Raw genomic sequence first — 14,919 nt, forward strand, 5'->3', positions numbered from 1 at the left:
GCCATCCTGGCCTTTCTAGGGAGCCTGGGAGCAACAACTGAGAAGGCTCTCTCCCATGTTTCCACCAAACAAGCCTGAGATGGTGGTGGGACAAAGAGAAGAGCCTCTCCTGGTTATCTCAGTGCTCTAATGGGTTCGTAAAAAGAAGTGCAGTCTTTCAAATAACCTGGACCCAGCCGTATTATTACAAAGTCTTGCATCTGCTAACCTACCTGGACAAGCTTGAATGTTACACCTGGATATCTGAGACTTGTCTCCAGGGCAAGAGCGTCCACTATTGGATGGGGATGGATTGCTGCATAGCCGTGATCGGGTCTGCTCCCCTCCTCCACAGGAAGCAGAACACATGCTCCAAGGCTGCCAAGAGCCCCAGTTTCCATCCACTGTAAACCAGTAAATAAAGATGAGACCAGAATTAGCAGTGTTTCACTGATACTTCCCATTCTGTCCTTTAATAGCACTGTGAATGTTATGAGCTAGATATGAGCTAAAACTGGAATCCTATCATAATAGTGAGTGGGCTAAAGGAATGTGCAAGGGGAACAAGTTGAAAGTGGAGTGATGCATATCTCCAAAAGGACTCTAGCCACTAATGTCTAAAAACCTTAGACCAACCCAAAATCCACAGATGGAGACTCTGGGCAAGAGTAATTTGGGAGGCCTACACTGACATGTGATGGCAGCAGATTTGTCTTTTCAATTATGGATGTGTCCAAGAGACTCCTAAACAAAGATGTGAGGGTGTTATTTGAGTGGTGCTAAACGGCAGAACCACCACAATCCACCCAACCATGCTGTAATACTAGAAAACAATGCTGGGCAGGGGAGCGGGCAGCAAAAGAGACAGCAGCAGAAGGAGGGTTCAGTCTTCCCTCCCTCCCTCCTTCCTTCTTTTCTTCTAACTCGTATCTTTTTGTGCTTTCATTTGAACCAATTTCCACTTTAGTTGTATTTGAAGATATCTGCATTTGAAAACATAGGCCTATTGCAACTATTTGTAGTTTAGACCTAAAAGGAGCAAACAACTGCAAGCTCTTAAGTGGAGCAGGTTTGAAATTTTCAAATCCACTGAATTCATGCTTCAACAAAAAAGCAAGGAGACTCTTTGAAGCAGACTTTGGATAGTAATAATAATGTATGAATACTGGGTTCTTTGTCTTTCACTACTTCACTACTGGTTGGTCACCTTGCAGATATATATGCAGTAACCATGCACATATTAAGGTAACTCACCAGGACATAGCTCCACATGGCACCTCTGTATCTGTGTATCAGCCCCTGCACAGGCTCTCCCTCCATTGAGTGGGCGAGGGTTATCACAAGTCCGATATCTCCTCATTTGGCCACTGTTACATGTCCGGCTGCAAGTTCCCCAGTTGCTCCAGGGGCCCCAGTTACCATGTGCTGTGGAGACAGCACATCAATCAAGTTGATAGTACATATATTTTAATGTATGGTAGACCCTGTGAAGTCCAGAAGTTTGTCCAAACTGGGAGAAGAGATTAGCTGTCATCCTAGTAATTACATATGCAAGCAAATCAAACTTATGCCTGTGTCTATCTTTCTTTTCTCCCCCTCCTCCCTTTTCCTTTGGTCATTTGGTGGTTGATATTCTTTTCCTCCCTCCACAATGACAAAGACTCCCTACCCTGCACTTACTGTTTAACTGCTGCAAAACTCCACCTATAATTCAGTGGCTGGTGGAGAGTGAGAGGGGATCAAAGCAGCATTTGGCTATGTCTCTGTAGCCAAATGCAATATTGTTACATCATACACTGAGACCTCCAGAAGATCCTGGTGAATCTCAGTGGATGATATCATCAGTCTAAATCTGGCTATGTAGACATAGCCATATACTTCTCCAATTCCTCCCCCACTCTACACCAGTCACTGATTCAATGACCATGGGTGAAGCTTCACTGGCTAAATGGTGAATCTCAGGCAACCGGGAGGGGGGGGTGAGAGGAGAGGTGTTGTGTAGTTCTGCCTGCAGTATTTTTACATTAAACTTTGTGTCACAAGATCTCAGCATTGGCGTGTTAATGAAAGCAACATGCCCACAAGAATGGTGTATAAGAGCTCTTATTCAAAAGCTTCTTTCACCAATGCTGGGGAGAGTATGGGTTCATTAATGCTCCATGTAGACAAAAGTCCCACTTCTGTACCCCGAGAGAAATTTTGTATGTTATCTATATGGCTGATGCTATCAAAGACTTAAACTACTTATTAAATATGTAAACCAGAATCCTTTTGGTTAGTCCCAATTAAAATAATCCCATTGACTCAGCTGTGTTTTTTAAAGTACTGTATATCAACACATAATGTAAAGTCAGTTGATTCAAGGACTATATTCTGGTTGAGACAAAGGACCCTATTACATGGGGTTACTGGGGTTTACCTTTCCCAAATTCAATTCTAATTCAAGAGACAACCTAATTTGGGAGGCAGCTTCTGACTTCTAAAAGTGGCTGCTGAAGAAGTTTACAGGACCTAGACTGCAACTAGGATGGACCTGTGCAACAATTCGGTGGCGACTTTTTTGTGATAACATCCAGTTGCCTCTTGAATTAGGACTGAATTCAGAAAACGTAAACCGATTTTTAATCCCACGCTATAGGGTCCTTGGAATGGAGTTTAGGCTGTAGCACTCAAATTTGTGTCTATTTTTTTCTTATTCAAGTTTCAATCCATTTTAGAGATGATGAGAGCAGGTGAGAAGGTTTAAGCAGATCAGTGATGGTGGCAACTGTAATCCAACAATATCTAGAGGGCCAGGTTCCCCATACCTAAATTGACAATGGAAACCTATGTCAATATCTTTCTCCTATTGGAACCAAATTCTGATTTCAAGCAATGGAAAAGTTTGGAAAAGACCAAATTTAAATCCATGTTCCCACTCCCAGGTGTAGCATTATAATTATTAAGGCTCATAACTTGATCTGGCCTCTCTGGTTTCACATAAACTGGAAGAGCAATACTCTCTCTGATACAACCCTGTTTTCCTCCTAGTTTGAATCCCCAAGGTACTTACTGGGGCATGGGTCACTATTGCAAAAGTCAACCTGCATGTCGTTCCCTTCACATTTGTGTCCACCATGTTGTGGGGGAGGATCTGAGCAATTCCTTGTTCTCTGTCGGGTGCCACCTCCACAGGACATGGTACAGGCACTCCAGCTGGACCAAGAAGTCCACTTTCCATTCACTGGTTAAAAACAAGATTTGGGAATTCTTTAAAAAACACATTTTGAAATACAACTCCATTTCTTTCATTGCAACACAAGGTCTGTACATATTGCAGATAGATACACAAGTATCCAAAACCTATTCAACCAGGAGCCCCGTCTTTGCAGCAATCACATCAGTTAAAAAAAAGGAAACATAGTAGGGTCAAAGCAGTCAATAGCGCACATCCTCACAATGTTTTTGGGTTGATCTTGTAATTTGGTTTTAATCTTCATCCTTTTATGTACATTTTTAAATAAAAGATTTTTTTTAAAAAAAACAAGATGGATAGACTCAATCAAGGGGTTATGGGCAAGGGCTTTCAGGACCTGGGCAGGAAAGTGGAGGATAGGGATTCTTGGAGATGTCTCATCCATGGGGTCGGCATGAGTAGAGGTTACCTCAAGGGTAGCTAACAACAACAATTTTCAAGCAGTGAATGGTTGAATCCATGGATACAGTCTCCATGGATTCAGAGGGCCAACTGTTTTGTTTTGTTTTGTTTTTTTAACACTAAGGGTTGGGGGATATCTTGGAACAAACCTGAAAAATAAGATGGCTGAAAGACTGGAGTGGATCGTCCTCTCTCCTGAACCTTCTTCATAAGGGAAATATTATTTTGAGAGAAAGAATGTGGCTGATCAGGCAAAACCTGTCCATGTGATTCACTTAGATATACAGTGCACATGCGCCATGCGCAGGGACACTATATGCAACTTCCAGTTTATGTGGAAGCCGTGCTGCATTTAAAGCCATGGCACGTGCATCCGTGGCATTCCAAGCCCCAAGCATACACAAATTTCCCCTTATGAGGGGGATCCAGAATGGATCCCCCACATAAGGGGAAAGCCTGTTGTATTAAGAAAGATTCTTAATTTTCGGAACCATAAACTCAAGCCATTTCTTTGCTTTTTTTTTTTTTTTGAAAACACAATTTGATTTTTATTCTGAATACACAACCCATTAACCCCACCCGCTCACAAATAAGTGGTTAATTTACCTGGGCAGTCTTTCTTACTGCAAACCTGCATCTGCATGTCAGGCCCATCACAGTGGGAACCATCAAATGATGGAGGAGGGTTATTGCACAGCCTTAATCTTGTGTGAGTACCTTTGCCACATGTCTTGCTGCAAGGGCCCCATGGAAGCCAAGAACCCCAGGCACCATTAACTACAATAGACACAGAATTAAAATCCAAGTTGAATCTCTTTGTAGAAAGGAAAATGAAAATAAAACATAACATTGGGTTGGACCCAAAGGTTGCCCAAGTGAAAGCCACTTGCCCAATTCACTTTTCCCAACCACTCTTGCCTCCTTCCAAAGACTGGACAAGCAACTCCTGGAATCTCCCAGCCAGCAAGGCCAGTGTCCTTTCTATACTGACTGGGATATTCTGAGAGTGACAATCCAAAAAAGTAACTTTTCCAAGCCCTGCCCTCTTCAGCCCCTTGCATATGCAACCAAGCCTCTAGAAAGCTTGGGATCTTTCTGAACACCCACTGTCTGTGCACATGTAAAGGAAAAGCCTCCTAAAATGCTTTCAGGGGCATGGAGACAGAGGCAAAAAGAAAGATAAAAAATAGAGTAATGGGGGAAAAAGAAAAGAAAAATTGTAGAAGTACCTTTTCATATACTTTTTTAATGCTGCAATGTTTTAAAAACTTGCACTACAACAATTAGTTATGTTTTACAGCTGGATTCTAACACTCTAGAGATGACAAGGTAATGCTGAAGATGTTTGTCTTGTATGTGCCACACAACTCCTGTTCACTCTCACCTGGGCAGGGCCTGATGTTGCACATGATTGACTCTACAGCATAGCCATCACAGAGCTTCCCACCATGCTGAGCTGAAGGGTTGCTGCAAGTTCTGGTTCTTGTCTTGTTCCCTTGCCCACAGGTTTTAGAGCATTCTTCCCAAGATGCCCATTCAGACCAGCTGCCATCCACTGAACAGAATACATATTATCCATGACTTATTAACATATACTGCAAAATCTATTTTGTCTCAGGATTATTAGAATAAGCAAACTATTGTCAAATGCACAATGGAATCAGCTCAGACCAGAGCAGTGATAAATGACAAGCTTCAAGGTTTACTTTGAGTCTGACCAAAACATCCTCTAATTAAAACAAAAAGGAATGTAAAATTATCAGGGTTGCTAGGCTACTGTAAAATATATCCCACTGACACAAACAAAATATAATTCTAACAATTAATATTTTTAGGGTATCTACATTTCAGCAGAGTGTAATGTGTGAGTCCCTTATGGATGAGAGAAACATGATGATGGGATTACAGTTTTGATTAAATGGAGCTGAAATGAAATGAAGTGGCATTCCCATTCCTGACAAACTACTACAGCATGTTTGCAAACTGCTGAAAATTTACCTGGGCATGGTTTGTTCAGACAGCTACGTATTTCATTATCAGGCTCCATACATCGCCGTCCACCATTTGCAGGGAGTGGACTGTTGCACAGACGGATCCTCTTTTGAACACCTTGACCACATGTTACGCTACATGCTTGCCATTCAAGCCATTCAGAATATCCACCATGCACTGAAGTAGAACATTAATATTAATTTCAGTCAGTATCCTTCTCAGTCAGAGATATGAGTATATTCTCTCTCTCTTTCCCTGTCTTTCTATTGAAAAATTTGAAGAAGTGGATAAGTAAAACTAGTATAGAAAAGAATAGAACAGAAGAGAAGAGAATGTTTCCTCCATCACTGGTCCTTAGTAGGTGGGCATTGGTTCATAACTGAATAGTAATTTGAAACAAGAGTCATGACAGTGAACTATTTTTCCTTCCTTCCTTCCTTCCTTCCTTCCTTCCTTCCTTCCTTCCTTCCTTCCTTCCTTCTTTTTAATGGAGAAAAACAAACAGAAAGATAAATATCTAAGGTTAAAAAAAATCCAAGAGCCCCACTGGTTGGTTGTCATTAATGGTTTGAATATGCCAGGTGTAATTCTATTTGCACATATAAGAAGGCTTAGACTGAACTGGTTGCTGCATAGTATTGTACCTGGAAATACTCATATATGTATTTTTAAAGCAATGTTAGAGAAGGCTGGGATGTGATACATGTGTAGCAGCCTCTGGCATGTTAGAACAATGTAGGAAAGGGAAGTTGGCAAGTTATGGAACTTTGGGTAAAACTCTATGGGATGGGCATAGGCCACAGCTGGAAGGGGTACCTACTTTCTCCCACCCATGCACGGTGTGCGGCAGTAACTCTGGACCCAAGCTAGGATCTTCCTGTGGGTTGTCCCAGCTGTGGAGGGCATCACACAGCCCTCCTCCTTGGTGGGGATGGCCTGGGCTGACATCCTGCCTCAGCCAGCACCTAGCACTTAAAATGGGAATGGAACAGGGGGATCTGATGTATAGCAATAAGTAATACTGGGCCAAATGTATGAAAAGTGGGAAATCAATGTTGCAAAGCTACTTTAGGGCAAAGTTTTCCAAGTCAAGATCGTAGGGAGAGTTTTTCAGAAGTATGCCCTCATGCTTTCTATACTTTGGTAACTCTGCAGTGTCCCTGCTTTGGAAACAACTGAACTCTCCAGCATAGAAGCATATTGTAAAATATTCTGCACTGCTTTTCCCTGCCCTCCTACAGAAGCCAAATGGGAAAAGATAATACAAGAGCATTAAAGCTTACAGCAAGGCGGTAAGCAACCTCATTGGTAAATGGGAACCTTTTGCCCATAATGCTGTGATTACTTTTCCTTTCTAGAAGAACAGTAACCTGACATGGTACCAGGCCTCTCATATACGTCAATATACGTCAAGGCAAAGTTCACAAAGTACTGTTGTACAAAATGAGAGATGGAAAGTGTCACCTCTTTATTACTTCTTTCTTGAGAACCTATACACTTTAGTACACCCAGCAAAATGAAAAATTTGGTACACACCTTGGACAATGAATGGCACTTTGACCAGAACAGAGCCCATGAGGTTCCTAGCTACACATTCATACTCGGAAGTATCCTCTTTACGTGCAACTGCAATATGTAAGGAGCCATTCGTCAAAACAGTTATTCGGTCCTGGCCTTGAAGAGGCCTGCCTTGACGAGACCATTCAATGGTTGGAGGAGGTTCTCCTTCTGCTTGGCAGTTCAACACTGCTGTAGTTCCGGCATCAACAATAGTCTCTACTGGTTCAATAGTAATAACAGGTGCACCTAGCATAAACAGAATATTTCAGTTTTGCTGTGTTTTGCAATAAATCACTAAAAGCAAGAATCACTTCATTTTACCCAACAAACCCTCCCCAGTGTGTTGAGTAGGACATTGGAAATAGAATTAGAAATATAGAGAGAGTTAATGAAGTTTGATGTGGTACTTTCATTTGTTTAAATACTTGTTGTTCCGTGTATTTTCTTTTTTGTTTTTGCTCTTTAAAAAACATTTCTTACATGGAATTTATCCTGAAGTATGGACTTCTAAGAATAGTTCATTCAAAACTGTCCTTTTAAAAATGCACTATGGCATTTTTTTTTTTTTTGTTTTGAGCTGAGAACGTCACAGGAAAATTTAGAGCTGTGAAATCTAGACATATTATATTTCTTTAATTCATTATTTTAGGATTCTAAATACATTTGCAACTAGGGGAGATAACACAATCATCAAAATTAATAGCTAGGTTTGGATACATGTCTTTAGTCCAGATCAGTTTGTGATAAAATTCATAAAAAATTAATTTGGAAGTATGCCTAGTGGATGTCCCTCAACTCTCCCCAAGGAATGCCTTCCTCAAGGTTTGATTTTTCCCTTGGGGTGGAATAATAAGGGGTGGAGGAAATCCAGAATGAGATGGGAAGCTTAGTGTTTAATACTAAATCAAAAGTTACTTACCACAAACAAATGGGAAGTACTGGGTGCAGCTAATTTTAAGTCCCATAGATTTCAGTAGGTTTCCTCTAAGTAGAACTAATATTGTATTTAGCTTAAGTTATTTAACTCACTAGATGACGATTGCAATTCAGTGCTTCTTAGTCAAACACTTTGTTGTTGAGAGATTAAAAACATACCTTAACAGATATATTTTATATAAATGAGCTTAGTTTGTCTTAAAAGCTGCTTGCACTAACATATACAACAGATATATCTAGCTAAAAAAATTTAGATCCTCTAATTCCAGCAGGAATATCCTTTTCTTATTCTTTCATTCTTTTCTCTTCTTTTCTTTTTTGACTTACTGTGTAATGTTAAGGTAACATGATGTTCAACTGCACCAGCATCATTTGTAGCTACACACGTATATTCTGCAGCATCCTCATTCTGTAGAAAAACAAACATATTCTCAGATGAACAATCAATCCAGAATTACTTGTTGATTTGCAATGTAATATAGCTCTTTCCAAACAGTATGGTGTGTACGTCTGTATGTTTGTGTAGGAAATGGAAAGGATTCAGTACCATTTAATAAAGGTTGCAAAATTGTTTATGGTGATATAGTTGTAGGTGACATGGTAGCAATAGCACATTCATTTATATACTGCTTCATACCACACCGAGCAGTCTCTAAGTGGTTTAAAACTGTATGCTAATTGCCCCCTCTTCATATAGTATGTTCTGCATATAAGTTGAACAGGATGCAGCCTTGTCTGACTCCTTTGCCAATGGACAACCATTTTGTTGCTCCGTGCTAAATTCTGACAGTAGCCCCTTATTCTGAGTACTGATTCCTCATCGGGACTGCCAGTTGTGTTGACACTCCGATGTCTTTAAATGTGTTGCATAGCCTTTCATGATCTATGCAGTCAAAGGCTTTGCTATAATCTCTAAAGCATATACTGATTTTCTTTTTGAATTCCTTGCTGCACTCCATTGTTCAAAACATGTTTGCAGTATGGTCCCTAGTGCCTCTTCCTTTTCTGAAACCCACTTGGAGCTCTGGGATTTCTTTCTCCATGTATGGTTGGAGTCTGTGTTGTAGAATTTTGAGCATAATTTTGCTTGTATGAAAGATTAGCGCTAAGTTCCTACAGTTGCTGCAGTATTTTGTGTCTCCTTTTTTGTGGAGGGGGATGCATATTGATCGTTTCCAATCTGTTGGCCATCATTTTGTTTTCCATATCTGTTGACATATGTTGGTTAGCACTAGTGTTGATTCTGTCAATATGGATTTCAGTAGTTTGACTGGAATATCATTTGTTCATGGTGATTTGTTTTTTGCCATTTCTCTTATTGCAACTTCCACCTTGCTTTTTAGAATTTGGGGTTCATTTTTGTATGGCTCCTCATTCCATGTGATCTGTATTTTGTCATCTCTTTTATATAACTCTTCTCTATATTGCATCCAGTTTCTTTCTATTTAATTTATTTAACACCGTATTTGCCATATGGGTGTTAAGAGAGTATCTCAGAGGGAAAAAAGTAGCAACCCTTATTTAGAATGATAGTGGATGAATATATAGGTAATCAACTCAGACATGTTCACAAAACATGTGAATTTCAGTAAATTCTCATTAAAAAAAACAAATTGAAATGAATTTCTACTAATCCCTGATTATACCACAGTAGTTCCTTTTCAGGAGACAGTAGAACAATATAGCATATAAGGTCAGAAAATATACTTAAATGTATGTGACACCCATAAAAGGATGTAACTCAAGTTTATATTATAGTTAATTTACAGCTCCTTGGATTGGTAGGAAGACAAAAGAGATAGTCCTAAAAAAAAAATCCCCTGAACACCTTAGAGAGAAATGTGGAAGAAACGTGCTTGATAAATCCTGTATAATTAAAGTGCAATCACTGCAATCCAGATATTAAGTATTCACTCACTACTGTGCCAAAGATGGCAAGAGATCCATTGTTGAGTTGTCTGATGCGATTGCTGATTGGAATGCCAATTCCTTTTTTGCTCCATTGAATAGTTGGTGGTGGGTTTCCTCCAAATTCACAGTTGAGAACAGCATTGCCACCAAGGGGCTCAATGCGGCTGGGGTGATAATCTCCCATGAAGACTGGGGGCTCTGGGGGGGGAAAAACAGGTTGGGTGACATATAAAATCAGAATTCAAATGAAAATGAAAGCCTTTTGAGCTAGGAAACCTAACATGAATGCCAAGCAGTAATTACAAATGTTGAAAACAGATTTTTTTTGCAAAAATGGGATGAAAACGAACCCATTGTTATGGATTAATAAATCATTTTAAATTTGATCCTTTTGAATGTAGAAAATTCACTGAAATTAAAATATAAATGTGAAATTTGTTCCAGCTCTAATTTGAACATGACATATTCACATATGAATGCCAATTAAAGCCAAGCACTTTTTATTTTCATGAGATGGACAATCCATTTCCATTACTCTCCCTTGGCATAACTGATAGTTCTGTTACTTGAAATTTGAAACCAAGGAATCAAAGAAATGAGCTCAGGACTTACTTTGTAATACATACCTTTAACATACACAGAGCCAAGTGCCTTTATGGACCCAACAAGATTTTCTGCTGTACATACATAGGTACCCGAGTCTTCTTTAGATACTCTTTCAATGACAAGTTCACTAACTCCATTCACACCATCATATTTTGCTGATAGAGCAAGAGAAGAAAAAGAAAAACAGAACAATTAAGGAAGTTTGGTTAAAGCTTCAGAGACATAGGCTTGGATATTCAGTATCCCTTTTGCTAGTAGATGCAGATTTATGTTAATAATCACCAGTGAAGGGAATTGTCTCAGCTTTCTGGCCCTAGTTATTTGTACACCGTACCTCTTGTTGCATGGTATTTTGCAAGATGATTTGCAGTTACTGAACTTTTTTCCAATGAAGATTTACCTAAGCAGGACCATTTGTAGAAACCAAGGCATTTAGTGGCTAAAGTTAACAAGGCATTCAGTCATTTTAAGAGTCAGTGCAGCCTACATGTTAACAGTGATGCTGTATAACTGAGGAGTGTTTAAGAAAAAAGGTTTTAATTTTTACTTAATTACTCCCAAATTAATGAACACACACATAATGTGTTTATGTTATTTCTGATTTTAATTATTGGGCTTCTCTTTTTCATTGTCCTATTTTATGACAAAGGAAAATTTTAGTTTTCATGTTTCAGAAATGCCATTCATAACTGAGCCCACTTTTTTTACACTGATACATACAAAGCCATATACTTTCTGACTTGTAGGTACAACCACTTCTTGAGATTGTTAATCCCACAGTTTAACTATGCACTACCTGAAGGACTACTTCATTTTATCTATATGAATCACCCACCACGTAGCCTAAGTGCATGACTACAGGTTCTATAAATATGAGAGAAGAAGAAAAGATTATTGTTAATTAATTAATATGAGAGAAGAAGAAAAGGTTGGGGTTGTCCAAAAGTCCCATATCCCCCCCAGTCTCGTGTCATCCAGTTCAGACAACACAGGCCAAAACCCCAGGGCCAGGATTGGGTCCAATCCTGCCAGACTAGACATGGATCCAGGGGATCTAGCCCAATCCCAGGGTAAGCAGCCTTTATCCTGGATTAATTTGACCCTGGTGTGCTGTGGAGTTTGCTGTGGAAATAGTGGCAAACCCCGGCTGTTTATACATCCACCTGTACTTGCCACATCATCGCTGGTACTGAGAAGCCCCCCGTCATCATGTCTGATGTGGAAATCAGGTGCCAGGCCACGTGGGTGTAGCTAAGTACCCATTTATTAATCAGACGTGGTGACAGGGGGCTCTCAGTACCAAAAGTGGTGTGGCAAAGTAAGGAGCATGTGTTGGTTGTGGGTCCTGGGTTGGCCCAGGGATAGGTGTGAAAACACCCTCCTGTCCCTGCACTGACCCGGGCACTGACCCAAGTGAGCACAAGAGCCAGAGTAGCACAGGCTCAGCCTATTTCCTATAGTTACAATATCCCTTTTTATATGCAATAAAATAACTGTACAAAGCATTGTAGATGTGGTTGTAACACAAATTTGTATAGGGTGATGTAGAAAGGTTAGAAAGTACAGTAAAGCCACACTGAAGGAAAAAGCATCCTCATCCAGGGGGAAAAAATGGAAGCTGCAAAAGTTAAGTACTTAAATGTACATACTGGCCTAAATTCAATTGCTAGTTCCAATTACAGTGGGCAAAATAGTAAATTAACCCCCATTAATTGACTAAGAATCAGATGACAGCCAGCAAAGTGTAGTGATTGGAGTGTTGGACTAGGACAATGGGAAACAAGCACTTGAATCCCCACTTGGCCATGGAAACCCACTGGGTGCCTATACGCAAGTCACACTCTCTCAGCCTCAGAGGAAGGCAAGGGCAACCCACCTTTTAACAAATTCTGCCAAGAAAACCCCAAAATAGGCTTGCTTAAGGGTTGCCAAAAGTCAGAAATGACTTGAAAACTCACAATAATGACAACAACAACAACCATATTTATTAATTCCATGTCAATAATTCAATTATCCTAACCTAGATCCAGTCTCATAATATACTGTCAAACTGCCCCCTCATGGATTAATCTACCTGGGATAATATTATTATTAAAAGTCCATGTGATTTTGGGTACAGGGACTCCAGTTGCTTGACACATCAATTGAAGTCGTTCTCCTTTTTTCAAAGCCACATCTCCAGGGAGTTCAGTAAAGGTTGGGAGTACATGAACTGTTAAGTTGATTCTGTAAATGTCTTCACCAGCAACATTGCTGGCAATGCAGGTGTAGATGCCAGTATCTTCTGGCTGTAGGCAGGGACAGAAATATAAAAAATGTAAGAAAATATATTATATAGAACACATATGAGAGTCATTTATTCTAAGTGGGCATCTCAGAAGGCATATAATTACAGTTTGTATACAGTAAATATTTTAAATTCAGGTGAAATTTTCCACAATGGTAGAGCTTTATACAACATGACAAATCTTTTATCACCTCTAAACCAACTTCTCAGTGTTTTAAATGAAATAAAATACATAACAGCCACAGTATATCTAGATGTACATGTCAGATCACGGACCCCAGGCTTCTCAAGGTGCAATTTGCTATTTTGGAAATTAAACAAAGGGTTGATAGGGAATCAGGAAATGACCTGCCAAAATCTGGTGGAGGGCATATATGACCCTCAGACCTTCCAAAGTTGCCCGCCACTGTTTTATATGAGGACAGGGGCATATGTAGTACATTCTTTGGAAAATACATTTTGCAATCTGACACATTCAAATATATTCACATCTGCATTCAGATCTAAATGGCCTGTTATAGACTGCCAAAATAAAGCTGCTTCGGGTCTCTTTGGAGGTATGCTATTTAAATGATGCATGGGTCCTAAGAGTCCGGAGGTTGCGCCAAAGCCACACTCCATTCCCAAGCACTGGAGTGCAGCTTTGGTGCAGCTTCCAGATTCTTAGGCTGCATGCATCATTTAAACAGCATACCTCCAAAGAGACCTGAAGCAGCTTTATTTTGGCAGTCTGTAACAGGCCAATGTGACTTTTGTGCAAGACTAAAAGAGAGGGGGAAAAGGCCAGATCCTCTCCTTAGTCACATCCATCCTCAGCATGTTGTTTTAACTAACACTTACTACAGCATTGTCCACAAAGAGATCTCCATATGTCCCAGATCTGTGTATTCTCATTGTACTTGTTAAAAGAATGCCATTTTTCTTCCAGTTCATAGATGGTGTTGGAATTCCATCAGCAACACATGACAGAACTACTTGTGAATTTTCAACAACTGAGTAGTGATCCTTGGTGCTGCGTATCTTAGGTGGGACTATATTAAAAAAAGATACAATTAATTATATATGTTCTTGGGCTTCTGCAAAGTTGGATGACAAACTCTTTCTGTGTACACATCAGTAATAGTGTACATGCAAATGGAAGGACATTAAACACCATATTTATACAAGTGGTAACTGAAAGAACTGTTTACCTTGGAAATACAGAAGTGATATGGTAGCATTTCTTCAATATATCAGAGAAGCTGTCATAACTGTGAGAGGAGACTTGATGTAAACTAGTCACTAGTTTATGAACTAGAACAAAGATTGTCAGTCTTCAATAATTGTTTTTAGTTAATCAATGTGTAATTTTCAGACCTCAGATCTCATGCATTTTTTTCTTGGCTCCCATTGACAATCTCAGCTGGCCAAATCATAATGCTGGCAGCATAGAAGCATAGAATCGGAGTTGGAAGAGACCACAAGAGCCATCCAGTTCAACTCCTGCCATGCAGGAGCTCTCAGTCAAAGCATCCCTGACAGATGGCCATCCAGCCTCTGTTTGAAGACCTCCAAGGAGGAAGACTACACCACTCTCTGAGGGAGTATGTTCCACTGTCAAATAGCTCTTATTGTCAGGAGGTTCCTCCTAATGTTGATGTGGAATTTCTTTTCCTATAACTTGCATCCATTTTTCTGGGTCCTGGTCTCTGGAGCAGCAGAAAACAAGCTTGCTCCCTCCTCAATATGACATCCCTTCAAGTATTTAAAGAGGGCTATCATATCACCTCTTAACTTTCTCTTCTCCAGACCAGGGACGTAGCCAGGATTTTGGGAAGGGAGGGGGTCCGGACTAAGTGCCACCATTATAATGGGGCTTGGGTGCAGCAGCACAGCAGCACACACCATTCATTTTATCTAATGGAAGGGGGGGTCCGGACCCCAAGAACGCCCCCCTTGGCTACGTCCCTGTCCAGACTAAACATCCCCAGCTCCCTAAGTCGTTCCTCATAGAGCATGGTTTCCAGACCCT

At 40.2% G+C, this 14,919-nt stretch overlaps 1 protein-coding gene across 1 annotated transcript in view; it reads right to left on the minus strand.

Moving 5' to 3' along the window:
- Nucleotides 1-14,919, minus strand: part of HMCN1 (hemicentin 1) — a 284,684-nt gene that overhangs the window by 30,474 nt on the left and 239,291 nt on the right. The window contains exons 82-93 of the mRNA XM_089515825.1: nt 13,749-13,939; nt 12,696-12,909; nt 10,642-10,776; nt 10,023-10,213; nt 8,432-8,513; nt 7,145-7,414; nt 5,615-5,785; nt 5,001-5,171; nt 4,223-4,393; nt 3,032-3,202; nt 1,234-1,404; nt 213-383 (exon numbers count right to left, since the gene is read on the minus strand). Coding sequence (XP_089371951.1) covers nt 213-383; nt 1,234-1,404; nt 3,032-3,202; nt 4,223-4,393; nt 5,001-5,171; nt 5,615-5,785; nt 7,145-7,414; nt 8,432-8,513; nt 10,023-10,213; nt 10,642-10,776; nt 12,696-12,909; nt 13,749-13,939 — 2,109 coding nt within the window. The remainder of the gene's footprint in view (nt 1-212; nt 384-1,233; nt 1,405-3,031; nt 3,203-4,222; nt 4,394-5,000; nt 5,172-5,614; nt 5,786-7,144; nt 7,415-8,431; nt 8,514-10,022; nt 10,214-10,641; nt 10,777-12,695; nt 12,910-13,748; nt 13,940-14,919) is intronic.

This window comes from Sceloporus occidentalis, unplaced genomic scaffold, assembly GCF_023333645.1.
Source record: "Sceloporus occidentalis isolate IW3139 unplaced genomic scaffold, rSceOcc1.0.p SCAF_3, whole genome shotgun sequence".
NCBI lineage: Eukaryota > Metazoa > Chordata > Lepidosauria > Squamata > Phrynosomatidae > Sceloporus > Sceloporus occidentalis.